At 42.3% G+C, this 27043-nt stretch overlaps 1 protein-coding gene across 2 annotated transcripts in view; it reads left to right on the forward strand.

Annotated features, from left to right (window-relative positions):
• Nucleotides 1–27043, forward strand: part of IFFO2 (intermediate filament family orphan 2) — a 46623-nt gene that overhangs the window by 10358 nt on the left and 9222 nt on the right. For both annotated transcript variants that reach the window (XM_081871071.1, XM_081871072.1), the window contains exons 2-6: nucleotides 15128–15188; nucleotides 16287–16382; nucleotides 18664–18804; nucleotides 20133–20275; nucleotides 23871–23991. In XM_081871071.1, coding sequence (XP_081727197.1) covers nucleotides 15128–15188; nucleotides 16287–16382; nucleotides 18664–18804; nucleotides 20133–20275; nucleotides 23871–23991 — 562 coding nt within the window. The remainder of the gene's footprint in view (nucleotides 1–15127; nucleotides 15189–16286; nucleotides 16383–18663; nucleotides 18805–20132; nucleotides 20276–23870; nucleotides 23992–27043) is intronic.

The following is a 27043-nucleotide window of genomic DNA, read 5'->3' on the forward strand; positions in this document are numbered from 1 at the left end:
TTCCATCACAGTCAATGCTAGGTGAGCTGCTGCCTTGTGAGCCATAGGCTAAGGCTTAAATACTGATGCTGAATCAATAGAATTGAGAATAAATGGGCAATAAATCTCATGCCGTAAAGCTGCTTCTGATAATTCTTTGGCTGTTTTCACTGAGTCAGTCTAATTTCTCCTTATCTAACATTCTTGTGCTTATCTCTGCTAGGGTTGTAATCAGAAGTCACAAACGTATTGCTGTTAATTATGTGAAAGTGTGTTGAGGTGATCACCAAGGCCAGCTTTCCTCAGCCTGTCGCTCTCCTGGTGTTTTGAACTACAGCTCACATCAGTTCCAGCCAGCATGCCCAGTGGTTAGGAGTTGATTGGGGTTGTAGTTCAAAACATCTGGAGGGAATTAGTTTGGAGGCTAAGCAAGACTCTCTAAGGGTTATGAAAAAAACTGTGCCTCTTAACCATGTAGATAAGATTTGGGGTTGTATCCAGAATTCACCATACTCTGAGTAGATTCATGGAAAAGAATGGACATTCCCACTAATTTCAGTGAGTCTTCTCTGACTTTGTTGTTGGCATCCGTCTGTTTTGGGAGACAATGGAGTGGAGTCGAAACTTCCTCAGCCTCGGCCCTCCAGATGTTTTTGGCCTACAACTCCCATAATCCCTAGCTAGCAGGACCAGTGGTCAGGGATGATAGGGATTGTAGCCTCAAAACATGTGGAGGGCCGAGGTTGAGGAAGCCTGTATTGGAGGGTCGCAGTGCCTGCTGTGGCTGTAGAAACTGATGCAGGAGAGACATGTTTTGTTGCAGGTTAAGGCATATGGTTGTGCTGCTGCAGAATTTAGCTAAATAAAAAGCTTGGTTTTTCTCCCCCATACAAAATCCTCATAATACGTGCGTACTAGTTAGTAGTTTAAGCTTTCATGGAGTCTTTACATTCCTGAAGTGTCTGGTGTATCTTGCCATTTGAGTGTTTTGACCACTAATCATCTAGGAAGTTCTACTTTATATTTCCTTTTTCTTTTAAGTAGCTCTGCAGCACCAGCCTCTTCAATCCAACTCAAATAGTATCTGAAGACATGAGCAGGGATGACTTGGGTGAAAATAGAAACCTAGACATAAGATATTTCTAGCTCTTCATTATGTGTAATCATAGGCTTAAATGGCTGTAGAAAGCAGTCCAAGTGCTGGACTGTCTGTAGCTAAAGTAAGAATGAGGCTGATGTAAAGCTCAGCAGCTGCTTTTTTAAAAAACTGCAGTTCAGGCTTTGTGGGGACACTGCCAGGATTTTGCCTTTTGACTCCTGTGCAGCTTTTATTTTTCCCCAGGGCTGTTGACTAATCTTAGGGCTGTGCTTTTAAAAGTTGAGAATCTGAAGATTTGTAGTTTGGATTGTGTTTAATATATGGCAACGCTACAGATCTGTGAAAAGGAATGAAGAAGGCTGTTGCCATTGCTTAAAATCTGAATGCAAGACTTTTTGAAAAATGATCAATATTTTTGTATTTTTCCATAGGATCTAGCGTAGAGTGCTCCATCAAACATTTTTCTAGTGTGGGTAGCTGCCCAGCCAGTAAATAAAATCAGGAATATTTTAATGCTCTTGAAAGGTTTGACTCATTGGCTACACAACCAGTAGAGCTCTATGTTATGCTTCAGTGCTTAAATAAAACTCTGGGTATAACAGGTTTCAGCTTTCTTTTGTCTTTAGTTGCCTTACTAAAGTTGTGCTGAGTGCTGTTTCCACTAGCCTAGTTTCCATTGATGTTTTTCAACCTCTCTATGAGCTGTACCACCAACCTGGAAGAAATATAGAAGTGTTTCTTTATTATGATTCATATCTTTATTTCCTTGATCCTCATTGAGCACAAAATTATCTAGATATCAAAGGCTGCAATCTTATACATGATTACCTGGAAGTAAGTCCTATTCAACACACTAGTAAGCAAATGTGTGATTGCACTGTAAATATTAAAAGTAGTAAGCTTACTTCTGAGTAAGCAAATGTGTGATTGCACTGTAAATATTAATTGAGGTGTGGGGGTGTAAATATATATTGTTTCTTCTGTCTAAACGGGATGGTGATCCAGAAGAGGGATATGTGCATGCTCTGGAGAGAATAGCACATACAACCAGTCAATGCTATGGAGTTCAGGTTTTGCTATGCAGGTTCCAAGGACCGAGTGACCAGCCACTCAAACCTTACAGCAGCTTGTCTCCAGTATTGGAACTGCTGAAATGAAATAAAGATGTGAAGTCCCAATTCCACATGTTTTGATGGGTGAGTGGGTAGATTTTTCAGTCTCTTGCAGCCTTGTGGCACCCTAATCACATTTCTTTGCATCCTGACCACAAAATGCTCAGCAAAATCCAGTAACTGGCAAGCTTTATCCTCCATAGTCCCTCACTTGACTGTTTTTCTTCATTTTAAAGTATGTGAGAAGACTTCCATTTTAATCTCAGAGGAGAAGAATAATTCTATGCCATGGATGTAGAGTTGTTTCATCTACAGCCTATTACATCAGCCCCGTCCCTAAATCTCCTTTGCAAACAAGAACGTTAGAACAGCAGAGAGAATGGTATTCTGTCTCCATTAATGATGTGCTTTGCTTGTTAATAACACAGATCTGCACTCTGGTTGCGTTATTGTGTGAAACTGAATCATAGATGGTGCATTTTAAGTATGGGCATGTCTGGCAAAGGGTAATCTGCACTCATGTGGCAAATATTCATTCACTGGCTGCTGTAATCCTGCCAGGATTCACATAGTCTGCTTTATCCAGCCATAATTACTTGGAATACAATATTAACCCACACTAGTGATAGAAACGTAATCTTATCTTGAATGTTTCTTAGTATTTTTTCCTTTGAAAAGTCGCTCAGAATCAGCTACCACAGTTCAGGAGCAAAGCTCAGAGATATAATGTTGATATAATATTCATCTTGCCTCCATATTGGGAGTCTATGGTTTGTTGGAAATGAACATCAATGTATGGGGCTGTGCTGTAAGTTTATTTAATGTCTAAAACTGTGTGAACGAAATAATAATTTATATGTGTTCAATAATTGTCATGAGGGGCAGAAAAATTATTAGCTACTAGGAACTGCACACTTAGATGAATTTAGATGTAGGTTTAGAGGGAGACATTGGAGTGGGTATATTGTAATATAGATGCTGCAAATGATAGGCTGGAATAACCGTTGTGCACCACAAATGCTCTTTTTATAATATTTTGTGAAGGGTTTTTGTTTTTGTTTACCTGCAGCATGTGGGGCTGGTTAGACTTTTTCTAAAAAATAAAAATAAAAACCTTTATCAGTGTAGAAATAAATTTGTGGAAGTGGCTGTTTGAAAATCTGAATTGCCACTTGCTACTGCAGTTCTGTAATGCACATTGCTGGTTTCAGGTGTATCAACTGGCTTTATTTCCAGTGTGCTTTCCATCTGCTCTCAAATTCGTATTGCATAGATGCTTTGGGAGGCTGGATAGATTTATAACTTCTCTTGATTTCTTTACTTCCTGTTGACTCTGCCTTGCATGTGATTTAAAGAGGATGCAAGCACATGACCCAGTCTAGCACTCTAGTAATTGCGCATTGCTCTATTGAGGAGTGAATGATGAAGTTATAGCATCTTCCAGTGTGTTCCATGCAACCAGTTCTTTTTATTAAAGTCAACATTGTTGGGGCTGTAAAACTTCCAATGCTTTAACTCTTGCAACTCCATGCACTTGCAGAGATTTCTAAATAGCTACTGCACTGGCCGACATAAAGCCACCAACAGTGGAACTGGTACAGAGAATAAGGATGTAATAATGCACCTACTTACCTGAGAGTTAGCTCCACTGAACAAACATACAGTGGTGCCTCGCAAGACGAAAAGAATCCGTTCCGCGATTCTCTTCGTCTAGCGGTTTTTTCGTCTTGCGAAGCAAGCCCATTGACGGCTTAGCGGATTAGCGCGCTTAGCGGATAAGCGGCTTAGAAAAAGGGGGGGAGGGGGGAAAACCCGCAGGAACTCGCAAGACATTTTCGTCTTGCGAAGCAAGCCCATAGGAAATTCGTTTTGCGAAGCACCTCCAAAACGGAAAATTCTTTTGTCTAGCGAGTTTTCCGTCTTGCGAGGCATTTGTCTTGCGGGGCACCACTGTATATAGGATTGTGCTATATATATGGGAGAGGAGGAGTCTTAGCATTAGTGTGGGTCCCACTTCAACTGCCTCCTCATTGGTGGTTCATATGTTCAAATCCTTCTAATCCTTGTCCAATATATTGGGGCAGGAATATGAAAGAACTGCTTTCTTATTATACAGCTATTACATCAAGAGAATACACTGCCCTGGAGATCTAAGTTAGGACAAATCTATTAGTAATAACTTGAAGAGAGTGCTGAAGACCATGCACATCCAGTCACCCTGCTTGGAGGGAAATCCAGTGTAGGAAAGTTTATTTGAGTAGATAAAGGTTTTTGAGCCTGTGCCACTTAGGGAGGTGAACTCCCAGCATCCTGGAAACCAGACTGCAACCATCTTCTCCCACAAAAGCTTATGACATTGATACCCTGACACCTCCTTATTGTACCAAAATAAATTCATTCAGTTGTCAAAAGCAAGTATGTCATTGCTGTTTCTAAAGTTGCTGATCAAATTGTGCTACTCCAGAAATTCTTCTTTGAGGAAAGTATATTTCATTAAACATGGCTGTGTCAATTAGAGTGATACTCTAGTCCTGATTCTTATCTGAAATTTTGCTTGCAAAATTCTGTGGTGGAGAATAACAATACATTTACTTAAACTACAACAGCCTTATTGTTATCTTATTGCAGTGTATCAGTATCAGATTGGTTGCTAGAATGAAGATGAAAGAAACACCAGTAATAGTTGTGCAGCTTCACTCTCACTGGATCTTCTAAAACACCACCAAGTATAAAAGCCTAAATCTGAAGTTCTTAAAATGTACAATATTCATCTCTCAAATGGGTAGTATTCTGCTTGTGGCTGTTCAGAAACCAAAATGCACCAGCATTAATCTTTAGGTGCCTGTAAGCTCTTTGTGTTGCTAGCCACTTTTATTTAAAGGAAGTAGACTTTTTTTTCTAAACTGAAAATTAGGAGTTTTAGTGCAAAGATATCCTGTAATCTTTTTTTAAAAAAAATAATCCTGTAATGTTTACAAGGGTAATGCAGTATACTTTGCTTTTTGTTCAAACAAATATCCAAGTTGCATTAGGTGAGTTGATCAAAAAGTTTTTAAATGTGCCTTCACCATGCATACACCTACATTGTTTCTTAGCCTGCATGATCATTGTGTGTGTGTGTGTGTGTGTGTGAAAATTTCATCATATTTCTTTCACCATAGTAAAATGTTGCTTAAAATTCAGTAGACATTTGAGTATTAATGTAATGCAGCTAGTCTGACAGGTAGTTTACAATGTGGCGATATAGATATTGCTTAGGCAAGAAAATGCTCTCCAAAACATGAGTTCTGTATTTAATTATCTTGCACCCTGGAGCTCTTTTCAGCAAGCTAATCCTCTGCTCTTCAGATTGCCAAAATAATTACCTCTTTCAAAAGTGAGCCAAAAGAATTCTGTTTTTACCTCCAGTTATAATAGCTGCAGTTACTACAAAAAGCAAAGAATGACTTTCTCTTTTTTTTTTTACCACAGATGTTTCATAAGCCTTGCTGCTAATTGTTTTTCCAGTAGGACTTAGATCATATGAAAGCAGTTAACATTCAGTTTGCTAAGGGATATTTTTGGAATAAAAATTTACCACATAAATTAGTCTGCAGAAAGGAGAGCTTACTGCAACTTTTGAACTAGTTTTGGTCAGATAGAGAATGGCATTCCTTTTGACGTATCCATGTAGGGTAGACTGAGTCTGTAGGAGGAGGCTCTTACAGAAGAGCTGGCACACTGGCTGACATGGGCATCACACTGTTCAGTGGGGAGGAATGTGATACATGCACAGGAATAGTCTTCTCTAGAAACTTGTTTACTCCCTTGTAAGCATATTTGAGTTGTAAGTGAATCATTCTTATGACTGGTGTCTTAAGCAGATGGACATTATTGCCTGACACTGAGGAACTCTTAATATACAATAAGACGTTTCAATGTGTGATAGTTAAAACAAACAAGAATGAAATAAGAAATACAATGTATCTGTAGCTCTAGCTGAAATCTGTGTGATATGATGAATTTCTTCTTAAATGTGAGCAGAGCAGTTTATGGCTTTTTACTATTATTCCCTATAATGATTCTAGGTAAACCCCTCAGATTTTTACTGACTAGGAATAGCTGCTACAATACAGCAGCTATGTACTGCAGGATGTGGTTTTGAATAATTCCCCAAGCTGCTGTGGAGCTGGTTTCCTTGTTGTCTTTTATTTTCCTCTCTGAATTGGTTCCTTTCTGCTGAATCTGGAGATCAGTAATACAAAGGCCTTTGTGGCTTTCATCCCAGTTATAAACTGCTACAGTCTGCCCTTCAGAAAACGTCAGGAAGGTGATTCAGAAGCATTTGTTCAGTCTTGGCAACTTGGAAGAAAATGTATTGTAGAAAACTTGCTACATTCACTTTTCCTTTTTCAAGCTACTAACTTTCCTGTCGCTTCATCTAAGCCTACAAAACGTGTCCTATTTACCAAGGCATGTTTCAGTGTAATTTTAAGGAGTAGCTCTTTTGAAGGGTTCCCCTATTTTTTAGGATGGCCTTAAAAATAAGGTTGTTTCTGATCCATCCTTTGAGGTGGTTTTCTTTAGTACAGTTTTATGTCTGGAGAGTGCTATAAATAGTTCATGATGCCTAGAGAAATGTTCTGCAACCTTGGCTCCCCAGATGTTGCTAAACCACAGCTCCTATCATCCCTGACAGTTGACTAAATTGTCATGGGAATCTCCATATATCACCTAAATCATGGGTAGGCAAACTAAGGCCTGGGGGCCGGATCCGGCCCAATTGCCTTCTAAATCTGGCCCATGGACAGTCTGGGAATCAACGTGTTTTTACATGAGTAGAACGTGTGCTATTATTTAAAATGCATCTCTGGGTTATTTGTGGGGCATAGGAATTCGTTCATTTTTTATTTTTTTTCAAAATATAGTCAGGCCCCTCACAAGGTCTGAGGGACAGTGGACCAGCCCCCTGCTGAAAAATTTTGCTGACCCCTGACCTAAATTATATGGATGCCATGCCATCAGAGCTGTATGGCAGGGATGCGGACCCTGTGGTTCTCTAGATCAGGCTTCCTCAACCTTGGCCCTCCATATGTTTTTGGCCTACAACTCCCATGATCCCTAGCTAGCAGGACCAGTGGTCAGGGATGATGGGAATTGTAGTCTCAAAACATCTGGAGGGCCAAGGTTGAGGAAGCCTGCTCTAGATGACAGTGGACTCCCATCAACCCCAGCCAACATGGTCAGTGTTCAATGGTCAGTGTTCAGTGGTCCATCCAAAAATATTTAGAGTGTTACTAGTTCTCCATCCCTGCTATTCAGGTAAGGCTGAAAAATTGTGGCATTGTTCAATATTCAGAATACTAATTTTAAAATTCTGCAGTTTACAATGTGTGTTGCAAATAGCATGTGATCAGGCTCCTTGGTTATATTAGAAGGACTCTGAGCTGTTGAGCACGTGGAGCAGGCTATGACAGAGATATCCCAGCTCTTATTTCAGTGAAGTTCCTTTGCTTTAAGCAAAGAAAATCTTTGCAATGGTAGCTGGAGCATAGCATGCATACAGATCTTACCACAATAGATAGAAATGTATTTATTTGCAAGTTCTGCACAAGAGCTGCTTGAGGAGGTGTTGCCCTGCTGAAATTAACAACAGAACTTTGAAGAATGCGGTCAAAACCACAACCCAACACATTCCTCTCAGCTCTTTGTAAACTTAAGCATGGAGGAGTTTTGCTATTACAAAGCTTGGAACAAATACAACTTTGCTCTTTGTTACTGTGCAGAGTGTTTATTGTGGCTCCAACAACAAGTTGTTGCTTCCCCCCCTTCAGGTGAATTTAATCACCATGCATAATTGTTCAGTGCTTACAAGGTACTAGCTCACCAGGCATTATCATTGTTCTGACATGTGCATACCAGACCTATGAAATCTCTTGCTAACATTTTCCACCATCAGGAGAAATAGTATTTCCATTTTGGGGCATAATTAATGAGAACAGGTACAGAAGCCAACTTGATGGGACTGTTTGCTCAAGTCTCCTGCATATAGAAACTTGGTACTTGGTAGCATCATATCGAAAACTAAGAGAAGAGAGGGTGTAGTTCATAGGTAGATTAGTTCATTCTGTGTAGAAAGTCTGAGGGTCTGTCATTGGCAGCATCATTCTCCAAGTAGAGCTGGGAACCCTGGAGAGCTGCTGCCTGCCAGTGTTGACAGTATAGAATGTTGTTTTTGTTAAAATTAGTATACTGAACTTCATCCATGGTTTGAGGAAATGAGGCTCTAAGTTGCAACTCCTGAGCAGCTTCAGCCAGCTTTTAATGGAATTGGATATTCCCATTAAATTAAAACATTTTGCACAGAGCTGTTCAGTATCCTTTCAATTTTGTGTTTCAGTAAGCATCTTACTAGAAATATAAACAGACTTGCTAAAATGCATGCAGTTATTCTGGTTACTTACAGCTATTTGTCATCTTCTTGCTCCCTCCTCAGCATCGCCTACCAAGTGCTGACTATCATCGATGATTTGAAAAGTTCTTGTCTGTGGTATACTTGTCTCTGCTGTTAATGGTTTAAAGGAGCACCAAATGGCATACAGTGTATTTAGAGAAGCTAACTCAAAACGCTGCATCTTTATTAGCTGAATTCTGCACCAAGGCAAGCTGGTATAAACTTCAAAAATTACCTAGATGGAGGGTACTAATTTTCCACAATTCTGTTTTATCTTGGTTATAAGCGTCATTTTTGCATCGTATTAATTCGTGGAACTAGTACATCAAATGTTGCCTTTTGACATTTTTTTTTTAATGGCATTGACGTGGATGAGAGATGTAGCTCCCCTTGAATGACGATTTCCAATCAGACATCCTTGGCAGTTGCCACAGTGATGTAACCAGCAACTAAAAAACCATTAATGCCAGCCCTGGTGATTGGGAAATGACTCTTTAGATGGATATAGGGAGAAAGAGATTAGTATGCATGTTGCTACAGACCCACACATGAGTAATTTCAAAGTAAACTGGTTGTGTTTGAGAATGAGGAACATAAAATCTCTTGCCAGCATTAGCAAACAGTACGGCACACCCTGCCAGTCAGGTGCACCTTGGGAAAACATGGCCATCAAGAGATCTGAAGCGATTTAAGACAAAGCAGCGTTCCCATGGGGCAGCAAGTGGAAAAACGTGTCTCAAGCCCGTGACTGTGGGGCAAGGGGGTACCACCCAGGGTGCAATTACCTGGGCCTGGCACTCGCTGTTCTTTGTTCTTCATCCTTTTGTCTAATGTTGGCGGGGCTCATGACAGAATACCATAGATGCTTCTCATCGAAGAGATGAGCAGACTAGGTGTAACCCTCATGCCCAGATGAAAAGCTGACATCTGTTATTACACTCTCTCATCCTTGGCTCTCACCAAATGAAGAATTCCTTTCAATACCTAGGTGTGCATGTATCTTCGATCATCCCTTGAAATTATCACTTGACATTGGAACTGTGGAATTCTGCCACTAGTATGTTGATTAAAGCATGCACCTGATAATCACAATTATTTCCTTGGAAGCTTGAGAACCAACTTCTCTATTGGTTCATATTAGGAGCAAACAAACATGGCCTGCCCTCCTTTCTTCACAATGTTCTTTAGTTCTCCATGTGCAGTTAAGATGCATTTTAAAATTATACCCAATAATTGTTTAATGGTTTGTCTCCCTGGGAGGGCTGATTTTCAGTGTGAGACTGTGACATAATCCTCATCCTATCTAATGTCAAGCTTGTTGGTTTGGTGTCTGTTTGGTTTGGCAGCAAAATGGGATATCACTCTGGGAAGGTCATGGTTTCCCCACATACTGCCTAGGTACGCAGGATTTGGGGGAAGATTTTCTTTAACACCTCCCCCCTCATAGAATCACAGAATTTTATTGTTGGAAGAGACCCCCAAGGATCTTCCAGTCTAGCCCCCTGCGATGCAGGAATCACACATTGCTCACCTCTTCTTTGCATGAAGAAGATCTCAGGCTCAGTCCCCAGCAGCATGCCCAACTGGGGCTGGGAAGATCCTCTACCTGAAATCCTGGGCAGCCTCTGCTGCCAGTCAGTGTAGACAGTAATGGACTAGATGGACCAATGGTTTGAATTAGTACAAAGCAGCTTGTGATGGTCCTATATGAGACAACCTGGAGTTATTTGTTCTATTCTTTAAAAAACACACACACTAAAAAACAACAACACTTTCCTTTAGTATAGAAGTAAGTCCAGTGCAAATGTTCAGGCCAATGCAACTTCTTCCTCATCTGATGATGATTGGTTGAGCCCCACGGTAGTAGGTGGAGGCAATGCATTTGAAGCACTCCTGGCCAGTTGTGTCCCACAGCTGCAGGCACCTCAAAATGTTCCATCTCTAAGTCCACCCCAAAGGTGACTTTGTAGTTATTGTCAATAGTGTCTCTGCAAACTGATTGATCAAGCGGTTCTTCCCCACAGAGGTCGCCAACCACAATGATCTTGGAAACTAAATCCCACGGTCCCTGTCCACTGGGCCTGGCGCATCCCAACCACTTTGGGGTGGAAAGAGGTCAGCCCCTTTGGTGAAGCACCGTGGCAGTTCAGCAATGATGTGGTTTCTTCTGATGGGGGCAAGGATGTTCCTCATTGGGACATGAGGTTTGACTGCAGAGCTCTCCAGTATTCCCACCTGGACTCAACTTTGTGCCTTCTGAATGCAAAGCAGCTGCTCTGTCAGAGCTACTCCCAAAATATCAAAGCTTGTTTTTCAAATCCTCCATCAGACAGGGAGGGAGCAGATATACCAGCAGGCCTCAACACCACTCCTGGATGGGGGTAAGAGGAGGAGGGAGGGGTGCCTTTTTTCAGAGGGTAGAGGGCAATTGAAATTTCCTGGGGCCCAACAGGAAAGGAAGGCGTGGACCCAGAATCATTGTAGGCATTGGTATCCCCCCACTGTAATGCAAGAGTTAAACCAAATGGTTCAAACTAATGCAAAAGGAAGTGAGTATTTATGGAAACTCCCGATCAAGATAAACATTTACATAATGGCCACCTTTTAAAATACCTTCTGTCACTGTTCATATTTCTTTAGAAGTCAGTTCAATTCATGAATAATATTTCTAAGGCTGAAGTACGTAGTTAAACTCTTGACTCTTCTCTATAGTCAACACTGCTTTCATCAGTTTGGTGTGGTTTGCCTTGTTGCCTTGCTGTGTAATACTGTAACTGTTTTTATGCTACCTCTAGAAAGTATTTCCCTCCTCCCAGCCAGTCAAAGAAGCATATGACATTGGAGGTAGTTTGAGGTCTGGGGCTGCAGTGATGGAATAAGTGAGGAATGCCCTATTGCCTATGGAAACAGAGGGCTGGATTCCTAGCTTCAGCTTGACTGGTCCATCATTTTCCCAGTAACTATAACAATGAGCCATGTGAATGTTGAGAGTAGTCAAAACACACAGCTGCCCTTAGAGAGAGGAAGGAGCTTAGATCATGCACGGCGTTTAAATGTTTTGGAATTGATACCTTATTTAAAAATAATCCCAGTAGCCTGTGACGTGGCTGCTAATGGCATTTTTGCAGTCTGTAAATTCTGGCTGGCAAAATTTGCTCCAGCGCTGAATGTCCTGCCTTGATTGCAGCTGGACATAGTGGGAACTGAGGTCTGAGCCAAGAAAAGTTTGAACCTAGGAAGAGCAGCTGTCTGCAGTATAAGTGTGAGAACTGCTGTCCTTTGGGCTGCCTTCCCAGACACCTTGCAGTCTCACCGGCTGGAAGTGGGCCTACCAGTAGAAGGACAGGCTCCTATGTTCTTACTGCCAGAGGGATGCTAATGAAGCAGTCAGGCGTTTTCCTCCGCTTTGTTGGAAGGGGGAAGGTGACGTGTGTGATCAAGAATGGCTGCCTCAGCATCTCCTTAGGCTACTTCACAGCAGCCCCACTTATATTCTGGCCTCTCAGGTTGCTTCAGAGCTTGAGCATATCTTAAGGACAGCTGAAACATGCTGCACCAGCATCTTAAAGCTCTCTTGGCAATGAATGAGGCCTTATAGGAATGGCTAAAGAACATAGCAGTCAGCTGCAAGCATTTCCTCCATCACTACCTCTATATTGCTTGTGATGCTTCTAACAGCAACAGTGGTGGATTGTTTCAGAATCCTTTTTAACAATATTTGTTTGTGAATAGGATCTGTATGTCATGACTCTAGCCTTGCCTATTTTAACATATTAATCTGAAATGAGCAAGGCTGGTGGGTTGCTTTAATTTGTGTTCTTGTGTCAGACGCAAGACTGCAGGAGTTGGTTTACACCAGGGAGACGAGACACTTTGGTTTTTAAATGTGTTCACACAGGGCTGGTATGAAATTAAACAGTGTCATGGGAGAAACAGTCAAAGCCAAGAACAAAAAGGGATTTTGGTTATGACTTCCATTGGGGAAACCTTATGTGCCATTAGTGAAATGTAGCGGCTGGCTCTTCTTCAGAGAGAGTCATTGGCAGATAAAAAATCTGGCTCAGCTAGCCTTGCAACTGAAAGCAGGGGGGGTGCGGTTGGATTGTTCTTTAAATGTGTACATTCACATAGCATGCATATGACTCCATTCAGCCCATTCTCTCCTGGAAAATCTTTTTGGAGGCCACATGAGAGGGGTTGGCAAAGGCAACGTATTTCTTCACCCTTACATTTCCCTCTCTATCCTCCATTCAGGCAAGCCAGAGGCAGCATCAGAGTTTAAGGACATACTCCAGCCAGGCAAAAACATTCAAGGAGGGTACAAGGACAGTCTGGCAATGGATGCAGCTTGGGAGGGTGTGGGGCCTTGGGACCAGACAGAGGCCTGGAGGGTTGCATCCAGCCCCTTGGCCTGAGGTTCCTCTGTGTCACCAGGAAAGCATGTTAAGTAAGTTAAACTGGGATTGGGTCCTTCCACCGCATGAAGCAAATTAACTAGGTTTAAACAAAGATAATGAAACTTTTCACAGCTCCACTTGTGTGATTGTGGTTAGCAAACACCCTGCAGACTACGAGAGGACAGTGATTTGTCATAACTTTATGACACTTGTTTAGAATGACTCAAGTACTGGGGAAGGACCCACCTAACATTTTGCTTTTGCTTTTTATTTTTTTAAAAAAATACCAGTTTGTCTGTCTCTTGCTCTGCCTTGTAGTTCAAGAAGTTGAAATCAAGGAAGATAAGCCTCTGAGAACAGCAACTGATCTATCAGTTTAAGTACTGGAGGTACAACATCCTACCTGGCATGTAAAATTGTAATGATGTCATCAATATTCCTTGTGTAAATGATTTGGAAAAATAACTCAACTATTTATCTCTAAATCTGTTGTCTAGAATGGCAACTTTTTTTTTTTTTACCTCCAAGTATATTTCCTGCAGGTCAGAAGATAGATGCAGATTTGGAAAAGCATCATTGCTTGTATATAAATACCCTGGTAACCAGTAACTTGTGTGCAAGCAGGGTCACTAGAGTTGAAGTCTAAAAACACATGTGTTAAAAACAAACCCCAGCACCAATATTTTAAATGGCTGGTGTTGAAAAGCAAGGTTAGAAATATCTTTCTGCTCAAGTATGCAGTTGTTTATTAGGGAGACTTCACCTCATGCCAGTAGATCTGCCCTGCAGACACAAAAGTCAAGATGGTCATTGTGGATTGCACATAATGCTTGTGATTCACAAGAGTTCCTCCTCCTGCTTCAGGAAAACGACACATTCAGGTGCAGTTTGTCAAGGATTAGGGCGGAAAATGACAGCCTAACAGCTGCCTTTGTTGTCCGCTTCTGAAATGATCCCCTTGGCATGTGGCTGTGTTCTAAATGCAGCCCTTAAGGGTGTGTGTGTTACGACTTGTAAAATGTTGGTTCTGCACAGAAGCTGCTTTTGGAAAGAGTTCAGTGGGATGTGGTTGAATGGTAAACACAAACATCACCAGATTGTTTTGGAAATGGGAATGCTGGCAAATCATTGTATGAATCTGTCAGCAAATGACACAGGAACAGTTCTCAAACTTTTGTAGTTTTGATGAAGTGTTGTGGGTAGATCTTGTGTTTTCTGTTCTTACACCAATGTAACCTTGTTAATGTTAGCCAATTGGATAAGTAAACAAGTGCAATTTCATACCGTGCTTTTAATTAGACTGTTGGGAGTATTTTAATCATCCCTGCGTTGATGCTTTTTTCCAGACATCTAATGGCAGTCGTCAATCATAGTTTCGTAACCAAGCTTTCAAGTTCTCCAGCACTTCTGCTGAGGGATTTGTGGAGTGAAAGGTCTTCAAACGTGACCTGATGCATTCCTGAGGCTTACTTAAGGGAAGCTTTCTGCAGAATGTTTTATCTGATGGAGTCAGCAGTAGCTCCTAGTGCCTTGGGCTGCCACTGTGGTTGTAGGAGGAGGCAGGCTTTGGCTTCACCTATGAAGTTGTAGTTGTTAAAAGGGTGTCCTTTATTATGAGATATGATTATGTGGAGGTTAACATGTTTTTACTGAACCAAAGTATTCCTGGCAAGTTTTTCCAGTAAGTGAGATTCAGTACTGTATTTAAATTCTGGGGTAGGGCATGCATTTGCCCTAACCTAGGCCAGCCTTCTCCAACTTTGTGCCCTCCAGATGTTTGGATCACAGCTCCCATCAGTCCCAGCATCTTATGACCATGCTGACTAGGGCTTATGGAAGGGTTTATGGAAGTTGTGGACCAAAACATCTAAAGGGCCTCAAGTTGGAGAAGGCTGGCTTTAGGCAGTATGTAACAATCTGTGACCAGCAAGGAAAACTGGATCCCATACAGGACTATCCAAGGCCAGGACAACTGCTTGTCAGATCTTTCAATTTGAAATTGTGTTCAGAGCCTGTAAGGCTCCCTCCAACTTGGGCTGTGCTTTTTTAGAGTGCCATTGTCACATACTTCTCTCTTATCTCTAATTCACAACTCTTCTTTTTTCAGATGGGAGGAGGAACTGGCAAAGCGAATGAATCTGGAATCAATGGTAGAGACTCTCCAAGAGGTAGGTTTCAGAGAGCACCTAAATGTATGTTTCTTCAAAGGTGGATAGGGGCCATTTCTTATTTTTATTGGTACCCAGCTGGCTTCATGAGCTGCCTGTGGCCTGCGGTTAGGGACTGCCTGGGATTAATGACCAGGTGTCTGTATCACTTCATTTGTAAAAAATCAAACCCTAAATGGGATACTAGTTCACAGCTGCTCTTCTGTAAATTGTACTACAGGATAATAAAGAACTCTGATTTTATTTTTTTATAAAGAGGACTTCGATTCCTGGTATCCAGTGACACTTCAGCAATAGAAGAACAGCTTCATTGTTCTAAAGGATGTAGGCCCCAAATATCTGGAAAAACTGTCTTCAGCTCTGCTAGCCTTCTCAGGTGTTAAGAACTGTGGGGTGTGACAGGGGTTCTTGATAATTCCACCATCCTCAGTGGTAGTCTGAGATAGGGCTTTCTCTGTGGTGGCCCCTAAATTGTAGAACTCCATCCCCACAGAGGTGCATCTAAGCATCTTAATTGTACAGCTTTTGTCATATGCTGAAGATGCACATCGTAATCCAAGTATTTGATCATTAAGACATTTTGTTTTGTGAGACCCACCCTTTCACTGAATTTATATTGTGTTGTTGCATTTTGAACAGTTTTATAATTGTAAGAATTTGATTTGTTTTTCTGATTGTATTTTCAATTGTTGTAACTCACTCTGGGGTGTTATGGTGAAGGATGCATTGGAAATCTGATAAATCAATAAAGCTGGCAGTCCAGAGTTGTGGGTTGCATAATGGCATAGCTTTTCATTAGCAGCTAAGATGGTCACAGCTACTTATGTAGATCTAATTCACATTGTTGACCTTCCAACATCCAGAGATAGTGTTTATTACAGTATTTGAGACATCTGAGATAGCACTGTGAGGACCCAGAGGACCACATGTTGTTTTCCACTCCATGGCTTACCTGGGAGTTAGTGAGGCTGATCCACAAGATAGGAGCAAACTGAAATTAGCTTCCTGATCTATATTTGATTATTTCTTTAGAGCTTTGTGTCTGAAGCTTGTGCCCTTCCTTCTGCACCACAATTCTTTGTACCATTTGTCCTCTAGGAGGCACAAGAATCCGAAGCCCTCCAAGAAGAGTTAAATGAGAAGATTGAGAGACTGAAAGCTGAACTTGTTGTCTTCAAGGGTCTGATGAGTGATGTAAGTACCCTGGCAGGCTGAGTTCACCAGGTTTAAAGGGGGGGGGGAGTCATCTTCATAGCTTCATTAATGAAAAAGTTATGATTTCAGTAAGTGCTGCTTGCAGTTAGTATTATGGCTGCCTTGTATGATCTAATGCATCAGACCAATCCCTTGTCCTCTCCCTGCTTCCTGTCTGGTCTGTGTAGATGCATTTAACTTGCTGCTTATCACACAACCCTGAGTGTTCCCCGATGGCTTCACACCAGCTAGCAGTGCTGGGTACTCCCCCCCCCCCTCCAGTGCTGCAACCTCTGGAAAGAATGTTCTTTAAAGGGTTTAGGCTTTCCCGTTATGTGCAGGTTTGAAGAAGCACCATGCAGGTTCCATCAGTTAGAAAAATGCTAAAAATACTCCTTTCAGTTTCATCTAACCAAAATGATTTCAGAAACTCCAGTTCAGATCTACTTTGCTGGGTCACTTAGTTTCAAGCCTGCCATTTGAGCATATTGAGTAAACTGTGTGCATATTTAGAACTGTGAATGTCATTTTAGGGAGTCATTTCAGGGAGCAGCTTCCTGCTTTGGAAACTTGAATTGTCAATAGTGTGGCCTGACAATCAGAACAGGTAGAAAGCATGACAAACCTCGTTTATGTGATAACTATTTAGCTGATGTAGGGAACTTGAGTGCTCAAAGATTCTAGTTCACATGAAGAAAAGCCACTCCTGATTTTCCACACACTTCACTTTAAGGCCTTGCTCACATTTATCTCCGCGCTCAACAGCAGAGCTACCCCAGCCCTCCTCTTTTCTCTCTCTCTCCACCCCCCTCTGTAGTGTTGTTTTCAGTTGGGAACTTTAAACATTGCTCTGGGACATATCAGAAGCATGTTGCCCTGGGCTCCTTATAAAAACAGTGGGGGGGTGTGGAGAGAACCTGTTGGTGCATATTGTGGTTCTGAAAGTCAGACTCCAAAGAAAATGTCAATGGACACAAGTATTTGCACTCTCCTTTTTATGAGGGAAATCCATTCTTCCGGCCAAGTGCGGATGTATCATTGTGGCTCTAGGGCAGCAGAACTGTAAAAAGGTTGGCAGGATCTCAGTTGAGTTTACGTACCTTGTAACTTTCATGATGTAAACATGCAGGGCATAATTTTATCTTTGTAATTTATAGGTGGCGTAGTTATGGACTGTTAAAACTTAATAGTTTAAAATAAATACCGTTAGTGTGTGCAGAGAGCAGCAGCCCAGTCAGAGCACAGTCTAACTAAGGGTGAGGGAATACAGAAAAATGTACATCTTTTGTAGATAGCAGAAGCTGCAGAATTTCATAGAGAGTAGTGCAAGGTTTTTTGGATAAGAAATGATTGTTTAAGAAACATTTCCATAATGGAAGGGTATGAGGTGTAAAACGTTGTCCTTATCAGTATTGTATGTGGAATAAATATTTGGCTTTGGTCAGATTTGGATTTTTTTTTTTTTAAGAAACTAGATGCTTTTCTCTAGAAAGACTTTTGTGTGTAGATTTTTAAGGGTTATGTAGTGCAAAAAGCACAGTTACAGAATATTTGGGAAATGCTCCTCCATTTATAGCCACTGAATTTCTTACATTTCTGTGCTGCTATTCCTCCTAAAGGAGCTCAGAACTGCAAATAATGAGCAGCAAAACAATATATATACACAAACAAACCTAGGAAGTGAAAATCTGAACAAGATTAGAAAATTTGGAAGGTCCCTTTTCTCCTAGAATTAAATATTTTAGGTTGTAGATTTTTTTAAAAACGCTCATTACTTTCTGCAGGCATATATCATGTGCCAGGTTTCATCTTGTAAGTTCTTGAAAGATGTTGGAATTCAATAATATCATTGTCCTGTAAGAGAAACTATTTTTAGTGTGAAGTAGCTAGGTGAATTTTCTGACATGAAGTACTATCTGTCTTTCTACATAAAACAGAACCTGCATCCCACACATCATGTGGGGACTTCTGGAATAGGTTTTTCCATGTACATTCCATAAAATAAATAGCATTGCAAATGTAAGGCTTTGGGTTGAGAGTTTGTTAAAGCATAACCTTCCTTGAACATTTGCCTTTGTTAGAAATCAGTGTTCAACTTGCAGTGACTTGACTACCTACCCCAAATGCTGCTGTCCCTTGGATGTTTAGCATGCCTGGAAACCAGGCAGCATTTAATATGGAGGCTGGCGTGATCTGCATTGATGGAGATACTGTAGGTCATCTCCTTCTTATCTTCTGAACTGTATTAATGGAAGATAATCCACTGCTGTCCTTCCTGCAGCCTATGACAGACCTGGACACAAAGATCCAAGAAAAAGCCATGAAGGTGGACATGGACATCTGCCGACGAATCGATATCACAGCCAAACTGTGTGATGTAGCGCAGCAGCGCAACTCTGAAGACGTTTCCAAGATATTCCAGGTGATTAGGCTCCGTCCTGTCCTGTGGAGAACATGGCTGTGCCAGAGAGAGATGGAGCTGTGTTTTGGATTTGGAGTTGTTGTTCAGGATTCCCACTATAAATCATGGGACCAGCTGACAAGCCTCTGTAGAGAACACCCCAGTTTCATGTGCTCTGTTCCCATGTTGGGAATAACTTAACTGAAGCAGGGAGTTGTGTTCTTGCATCTACAAAGGTCTGCACAGGTGTCACCAGGCCTTGGGTCTCACACAGCAACATTAAGACCTCAATCTCTTTAGAAGTCTTCAGATAAATCATAAGAGCAAGCTTGTATGTCTGCTGGTCCTCTTGAGACACCACAAAAATGCATTACGATGTCCCACTTGGCTTTTATGTTCCTTGTAAAATAAAAATCAGATATTTTTTCTGACCCTGGGAGAACTCTAGGAGAAAACAAACAGTTAGCTGTCATGACATTGCAAGTGTGTAGGCAGCTGTGAAAACCTCCATCCACAAGTAGATTTTGGTCCAGGGAGTAGGAGACAGGCCATCACCACAGGGCACCCTGCCCCTCCTCTTAGTATTTATGCCCCTGATTATTCTGCTATCCATTATCAAATCCCAAGAAGCACACTGTCCCATACAACCTTAAACCCATAAAACAAAATTCATAAAACCATCCCAGAGTCATACTAAGGAATCAGTTCACTCATATATGCTTACCGATTATAACTCTGTTTGATAGCTGTGATCCACTTTTGTTTATGGTGGATGGATATTTGAAATGAAATTTCTTTGTGTTTCCAAACTCCTTCCTCCAATTTCATTCTGTTTTCCTGTCCAAACTGGTGCCTGACTAGCTCTGCTTCTAGTTGGAAAATGGTGCAGGACTCAGGGTTCTTCTTCCTAGCTGTATGGCACAGCCTAGCCCCCCCTTGTCGCTGTTAGCTGAGGCCAGGCAGGGGACCGCCAAGGGGTGCCTGTTGCTCTCCAGCTTGTCACCTTGAGCATCTCCAACCGCTTGTGCGTCATCCTCCTAGCCTTCGCATGGCCGACTGCAGCCCAAATGGCTGTGCCACTGGGGCATGGCCTGTCTAGCAGCTTGCTTTTTTGCCGCGTGCTGTCTCAATCTGCTTCCCTGTGCTGTGTGTTCTGCCACCTGTAACACTTGTGATTTAATGAATCTGTGTCAGCTGTCACTTGCTCACTCAAACCATTGGAAGTGGGGTGGGGGTGGCTGATGGCTCACAATATTTTTCCCCACCTCATACCTCTCCTTTATCTCTGCCCCTTCTTGGCGTAGCAGCTCACCTGAACCTTCTAGTCACTGCCCTTCTCTCCAATTCAGGTGGCTTCCAAGAAAAAAGAGCGGAAACTCGTGTCGGATGATGACCTCTCTGAGCAGGACCCAGACAATGCCCGATTTTCGGACGATGAAGTCAGTTGTTCTCTGAACATCACAGATGAAATGAAGAGGATGTTTAATCAGCTGTGAGTATTTCAGAGGCTGGGGAATGTCTTGGCATCATTTTGGCTGTGGCCCTTGGAAGGGTCACACACCAAAATATGGCTTCGAGGTAGTTTCTGTTCTTCACTGAGGCAAGTAGGATTTTGTAGCTTTTTAATCATGCAAATCAGAGAACTCGCATAGATCTACTTGTTTTGCATAATTCTGCTTCTGCTGGAAGAACATAAGAGTAACCTTGCTAGAGCAGACCAAGTGCCCATCTATTCCAGCATCCTGCTTCTCTTGTTGGCTAGCCAGATGCCTCTGGGAAAATCCACAAGCAATACTCAAAGCCAGGAATCCTTGGCCAATTTGTCCCCCAGGAACTGGTAACTAGAGGGCCACTGCTTCCAGAACCTGGAGGTTCCAGATAGCTGTCCTAGCTAATAACTATTGCTAGACCTATCCTCCATGAATATGTCTAATCTTTTAAAGCACAGATGGGGAACCAAGTGCTTTCCAGATGTTGGACTCCAGCTCCCATCAGCCCCAGTCGTCATAGAAAGATGGGAGTGGTAGTTCAACCACATCTGGAGGGCATCAGGTTCCCTAGCTCTGTTCTAAATACAGCTAAGATAGAGTCTTCATATCATAGGGAGGGTAACAAGGAGTGCAGGGCACTCAAGCCTGTACGCTGCAAATAGTAGCTTTTCACTCCCTGCCACCTCTTGAGATCTTGGTGGTAATTGCCTACACACTTCCAGTTGTATGCTTTGCAGTCATCATGGCCAGAAACAACTTGGTTTTCAAAAAGAAAATGAAAAGGGTGGGGATCTGTATGCAGAATTTCAGATACCTGAAAATACAGGTATCTGAAATTCTGCATATAGATCCCCTGAGCAAGACTTGCTGACAAGAGGGCCTGCAGCCTTTTGCTGTAAGTGCAACCCTAATGCAGGGGCATCACAACACACACTTTGGGACAGCCTACATTGCACTGCATGCCCTGCTGTCTAAGCAACACTTCCTATCCAGTGGGAGGGAAGCTTGCTGAAAATGAGCTAGGCAGGATTGGCTACCTTATACATACCGTTACTGGAATCCATAATGACTTCACCCAGCAGTCCTCTTCTTAAATGCCAATAAAAGATAAGAGTCTTCGTCACTCAGAAATTATGTCCCCAAGTGAAACTCTTGCTTAGTAATCATAATGCTGGTCTTTATGACTGTTTTTATAGAGCCAATGCTTTTAAACACTTTGCCCCTTTCAAGAAGCAGAATTTCCAGGCCATTGTGCATATGCACTCTCCCTCAGAAGGAGAGGGAGTTAGCAGCTCTCATTCATGCCATGCGCCTTACATAGGAGCCCCACCCCTATGGCATGTTTTCGGGACATGGGATTTGTTCCAGCTCTTATTTTGAATGGCATGTGCCAACATCACCTTTTGCTGCGCACCTTTACTCTTAAAATGCTACATGCTTGGACTAAGGCAGTAATGGACTAACCCCTGCGTCTGCAAGCCCACCCAGGAATCCTGCAGTTTATTTTGACACTCTGCAAGTAATGTTTTGGGTTTAAACACTGTGGACAAGGTTGACAGTTCTGACTATACACTTAATAGGCCAGTCCATTGCATTGTTGGAAGTGAAAATAAATCCCTTCTAAAACCCCTAAGGAACAACAACTGCATTAGTGCTGTGTCTTTTCGTAAGAGGGTTCAAATTATTCAGATTATACAAATAGCCATGGTTGCAAAATAAATGCAGCTGAAGGCAAGCAGTAGTTTTAAACTGGGAGGCTTGGCCGATTTTAGAAGCTGGCATGTGCTCCCACGCTGCCTCTTCCAGTCCACTGCCAAGTTTTGAATCCATTCGTCATAAGATGAAGTGTTGACCTCGACTTCCTGCTTTATATATGCTCTGCTGGGAAGGAAATGAACTCAGGAGACAAAAATGTCTGCCATTGTGGAGCTCAGCAGAGTAGCCACAAGATTCCAGGAGGATGGGATCAAGCAGTCCCCTCTCAGGCAATTCTTTAAAAGAAGCTAGTGTAAAATCTTTTCAAAGTTTCATCCTGTTAGTTTTTAGCTGAAAATTCAGGCATCACTGCTTTGTGACCTTGACTAGATGTAACTTCTCAAGCTTGTGTTCCTTCGGCTAGCCCAACTTGGTCCCATAAAAGGCATCAGTTTTGATGTTATGTGTTCCCTGGAACTGCCTTAGTAATGTTTGCTTACTTAATGATCAGAGCTGTTGCGTTACTTCATTTGTACGGCATTTAACTGCTTACAGGTCTGTAGTCCAAAGGTCCTTGCAAAGCACCTGCTTTACCAGCAGAAGTCACTACATTCACTTCTTGGCATCCCCAGGTAAAACTGGGAAAAGAGCCTTGCTTGGTATGGTGTAGAACTCCTGCCACCCATCTATTCAGACAATACTGATCTAAGTGGATCAATAGTCAGACTGTGTATAAAACCGCTGCCAATTTAGACATCAGAGCTAAATGAGCTTCTGGGACTCCTCATTTGCTGTGCAGCTCCCACATGCAGCTCTATCCCCTGGAGATTTCAAAATTGGCTGCAGAGAATCTGGGGAGGGGGCAGGATTAGTGATGACACCATCAGGGGCCCCCAGTTTCTAGTAATGGTTGTTGTACATCAGGGGTTGGCAAACTAAGGTCCGCAGGCCGGATCAGGCCCAATTTCCTTCAGGATCCGGCCCGCGGACTGTCCATGGATCAGTGTGGGGATTCTGTTCATTCGGGCTGCGCCATTTCCCCCCCTGCACCATTCCATTTCCCCCCCCCTCTCCCTAACACACACTGCGGCGGCGCCTCCTCCCTCCCTCCTCCTGGCTTCTCCTTGCCCTGCCTAGAGGAGGAAGGGGGCTGGCTGAGCACCATCTTAAGCAGCCCATGTCCAGAGCAAGCCCTTTTGCGCCACTCATCTTCCCTCTGCTGCTGCCACTGCCCTGGTGCTCCTGTGGGCCAGAGAGCGGAGCAGACGAGCTCACTCTGCCTACCCACGAGAAGCAGCAGCGGCCAGGGAAGGTAAGCGCAGCGGCTGTGGGTGGAGATGGGGGGTGAGGAGGAGGACTACTTGCCCCCCCCAGTGCCACTTCTCCAGTCCTCCACAAGGTCTGAGGGACAGTGGACCGGCCTGCGGCTAAAAAATGTTGCCCACCCCTGTTGTACGGCATATGAAACTAAAGCAGCACAGAGCAATGATCATAGGTGGTTAGTGAAACTGCCCATCCTTTCACTGCTTTCAAGCATGACTTTTTAATTACATGCGTACGTCTTGGGCAATTTGTATATTTTGTTAGTGATGGGCAGAAATCTTTTTAATTCGGACACTAGAACCTTTGTGTAAAGCTCTGTTGTTTTGATGTGCAGCACCACCTGGAGGGGAACAGCTGAACTGTCACACTAAGATTAGCTTGGAATTTCAAGTCTGTCTGTCCTGCAGCAGAATAAAAGGCAAATGTGGAGCCTCTTTTCAGCAGAGGGCGAGATAGCCACATCAAAATCCTATGCCTTTATGTGTGTGTTCTAGCGCTAATACCGTCTCCTAAGCTTGTTTTGAAGAAGGATTACAAGGATTTTTAATGAAAATATATGTATATATATTTCCCTGTCAGGCGTGAAACCTTCGATTTTGATGATGACTGTGACAGTTTGACGTGGGAGGAGAATGAGGATACTTTGCTCCTCTGGGAAGACTTCACCAACTGTAACCCATCAATCGAGCTCCAGGGAGAGGTGAGTTTTGGATCTGGGCTCTTCATGGGATGGCTCTCTAGCTTCTTCAGAAGTAAGGTTGTGACTGATTTCTGGAAGGGTTTTAAAAAGTAATGATTTTTTATTATCAACAACATAAATCCAAATTTTCAAAAGCCTCCATTGTGTTAGAAATTGGCACAACCTCTCTGCTGGAGAATAAAAATGGCCACTTTTGCAAAGATTGGTTTACTTGCTGCTGTATAATTGACAGGCGATTGTTTTTGATCGACCTGAAGTTGTGTTGTTGAGGCTCCTTTGATTGTGCAGGAAAAAACTCAACATGGAGTTTAAAGCTTTGTCATGGTGTTGGCTACATTTTTATGTTTTCTCCACCCACCTTCAGCTCCCCACCATCTCAACACACATGTATTTCTTATGGTACAACTTAATTGTTCCTTATGGTGTATTTTGTCTAATATTAGCATACATGTGTTTTTTATACATTAAAATTTTTGTATCCCACCTTTTTATTAAAGTATCTTAGTGGCACACAATTTTAAAACAATCTATTTTTTAAATTGTTGGCAATATAAAACTGCTGCAGAAGAGAAGAAAGTTAAAATGCTAAAGGGGAAAAAATAAAATATTCCAAGCCCAGGGGTTTCTTAAAGTCACATTGCAGTTTCTCTCTAAAAGGCAGGCAGTGAGATGGTTGGAGTGTTTCATGGTCTTTAGCACTGCAGTAACCCCCCCCCCAAAAAAAACATTAGACATATGTAATACTCTGATTAGACGCATTGAAATCAGTATACTTAAGTTAGTTTTGACAATCATCCTCCATTGATTTTGGTTGGCCTGCTCTGAGTATGACAATCAGAATTCTCTTACTGTTTTTATATGACTCTATTATGGGTTATAGCGAACATTATTTTTTATTACTCATTTCCCCCCCTACATTTATCCCACCTTTTTATCCAAGGAGGTCAAGGGGACATACATGATTCTCCCCCCTCCTCATTTAATCCCCACAGCAACACTGTGAGATATCTTAGGCTGAGAGGCAGTGACTGGACCAAGGTGAGACCCAGTGAGATTCATAAGCCAGTGGGAATATGAGCCCTGGTCTCCCGGGTCCTAGTCCAGAGCTTTCCAAACTTTTCATGTTGGTGACACACTTTTTAGACATGCATCATTTCGCGACACAGTAATTCAGTTTTGCATCATTTCATGACACAGTAATATAGCTTTACTAGCAATCCAGAGGTTAAGCTAACCCCTTTCCAGCCCTGGCAGGAGTGTGGGGAGCATTTGCCGACACACCTACACATTGCAGCAGACACACTAACATGTCACAACACACAGTTTGGAAAGCTCTGTCCTAGTCTAACACTCTGCTGCACCACACAGGCCTATTATATTGTATTTTTATGTTGTGAACCTGCCCTGAGGTCTGTGTATGAGGGGCAGTATACACATTTAATTAATTAATTAATTAATTAATAATACTCATTGCATTGGGCCTACTCAGAGTAGACCCTTGGAAATTAATGGAACCCGGGTTTGTCATGGCTACCAAGTTAAATGGGTCTAGCATTGGTTACTATTCCAGAAACTAGTGTGGTTTTCTGCTGGGGATTCTTAAGTTTTGTGCTGTGTTTCTGGAATCACATGGCAGTGCTTTTTCATGTGGCGCCTCCTGTTGCCGCATGATCCGGTGGCTTGAACCTTCCATCACATGCTCTTCTGCAGGCAGTGGCTGTTTGTAAATGATGTTTGTGACTGGTTGCCAGGCACTCAAGGTCTCGTTAAATGATAATGGTGGTGTTTGTAAACAAGAAAATGGGGAGGAGGGGAAGCAACTCTTAACTTATCTCCCTTCAACTATAGTAGCATGGGCCTATGAGATCATATAGGACTCAAGAGCACAGGTTGTGAATTTGAGAATCTTTATTTTTACTATGTTAAATTATGCTTTTATCAACAACTTACAAGTGGCTGACAACTTCTGGAACATAGCATAAATTTCTTAAACTGATAGGCACTTGGTGATTCTGTAGAAATTGATTTTGATTTGTCCCATATTGGAGAAATAAAGCTGAAGCCGCTTAAACATTCGAGCAAAGTGAGAAGGGACTTCACAGGAAGCTGGCCAAGCTTTGGTACTAAAAATGTAGGCTTGTTGTATATCTGATAATATTTTAACAATTTTTTTTAAGCCAACAACAGAGAGATTGAAACACAGGAAACACAGCAGCACAGGAAGTTAGTCACAAAGGAAGCAGGCTAGGCACAGTTAACAAAGTCTTACTAGTTTTTAATGAATGGGACTTTGATTTAGCTGACATATTTCAGAAACACTGAGCTAAAATGAGAGGATGGGAATAATGGAGTGGCCTAGACATCTTTCTCCAAGGGCATCAAGTCAACTGGTTTGTAAATTCTCTTTTTAGGATTCCTGGTTCAGAAGAGCCTTGAGCTGCTTATTCCATTGGTGCTTGCTGAACTGTTTGGGTAGAGCAACAGAATCCTGTCCCTGTTGCCCAATAAAGTCTGTAGGGAAAAGTTTCTGTGTTTAATGGGTGTGTAATTAATAATAATAATAATAATAATAATAATAATAATAATAATAATATATTTATACCCCGCCCATCTGGCTGGGCTTCCCCAGCCACTCTGGGCGTCTTCCAACAAAATATTAAAATACTGTAATACATCAAACATTAAAAGTTTCCCTAAACAGGGCTGCCTTCAGATGTCTTCTAAAAGTCTGGTAGTTGTTGTTCTCTTTGACATCTGGTGGGAGGGGGTTCCACAGGGAGGGTGCCACTACCGAGAAGGCCCTCTGCCTGGTTCCCTGTAACTTAGCTTCTCGCAGTGAGGGAACCGCTAGAAGGCCCTCGGTGCTGGACCTCAGTGTCTGGGTAGAACGATGGGGGTGGAGACGCTCCTTCAGATATACTGGACCGAGGCCGTTTAGGGCTTTAAAGGTCAGCACCAACACTTTGAATTGTGATCGGAAACGTACTGGGAGACATACTGCTCGGAAACCTTTCCGATGTCCCTTTCTGATGATGCATTTGAGCCTTGAGTG

Source organism: Podarcis erhardii (assembly GCF_964252035.2).
Source record: "Podarcis erhardii genome assembly, chromosome: 7".
Classification (NCBI taxonomy): domain Eukaryota; kingdom Metazoa; phylum Chordata; class Lepidosauria; order Squamata; family Lacertidae; genus Podarcis; species Podarcis erhardii.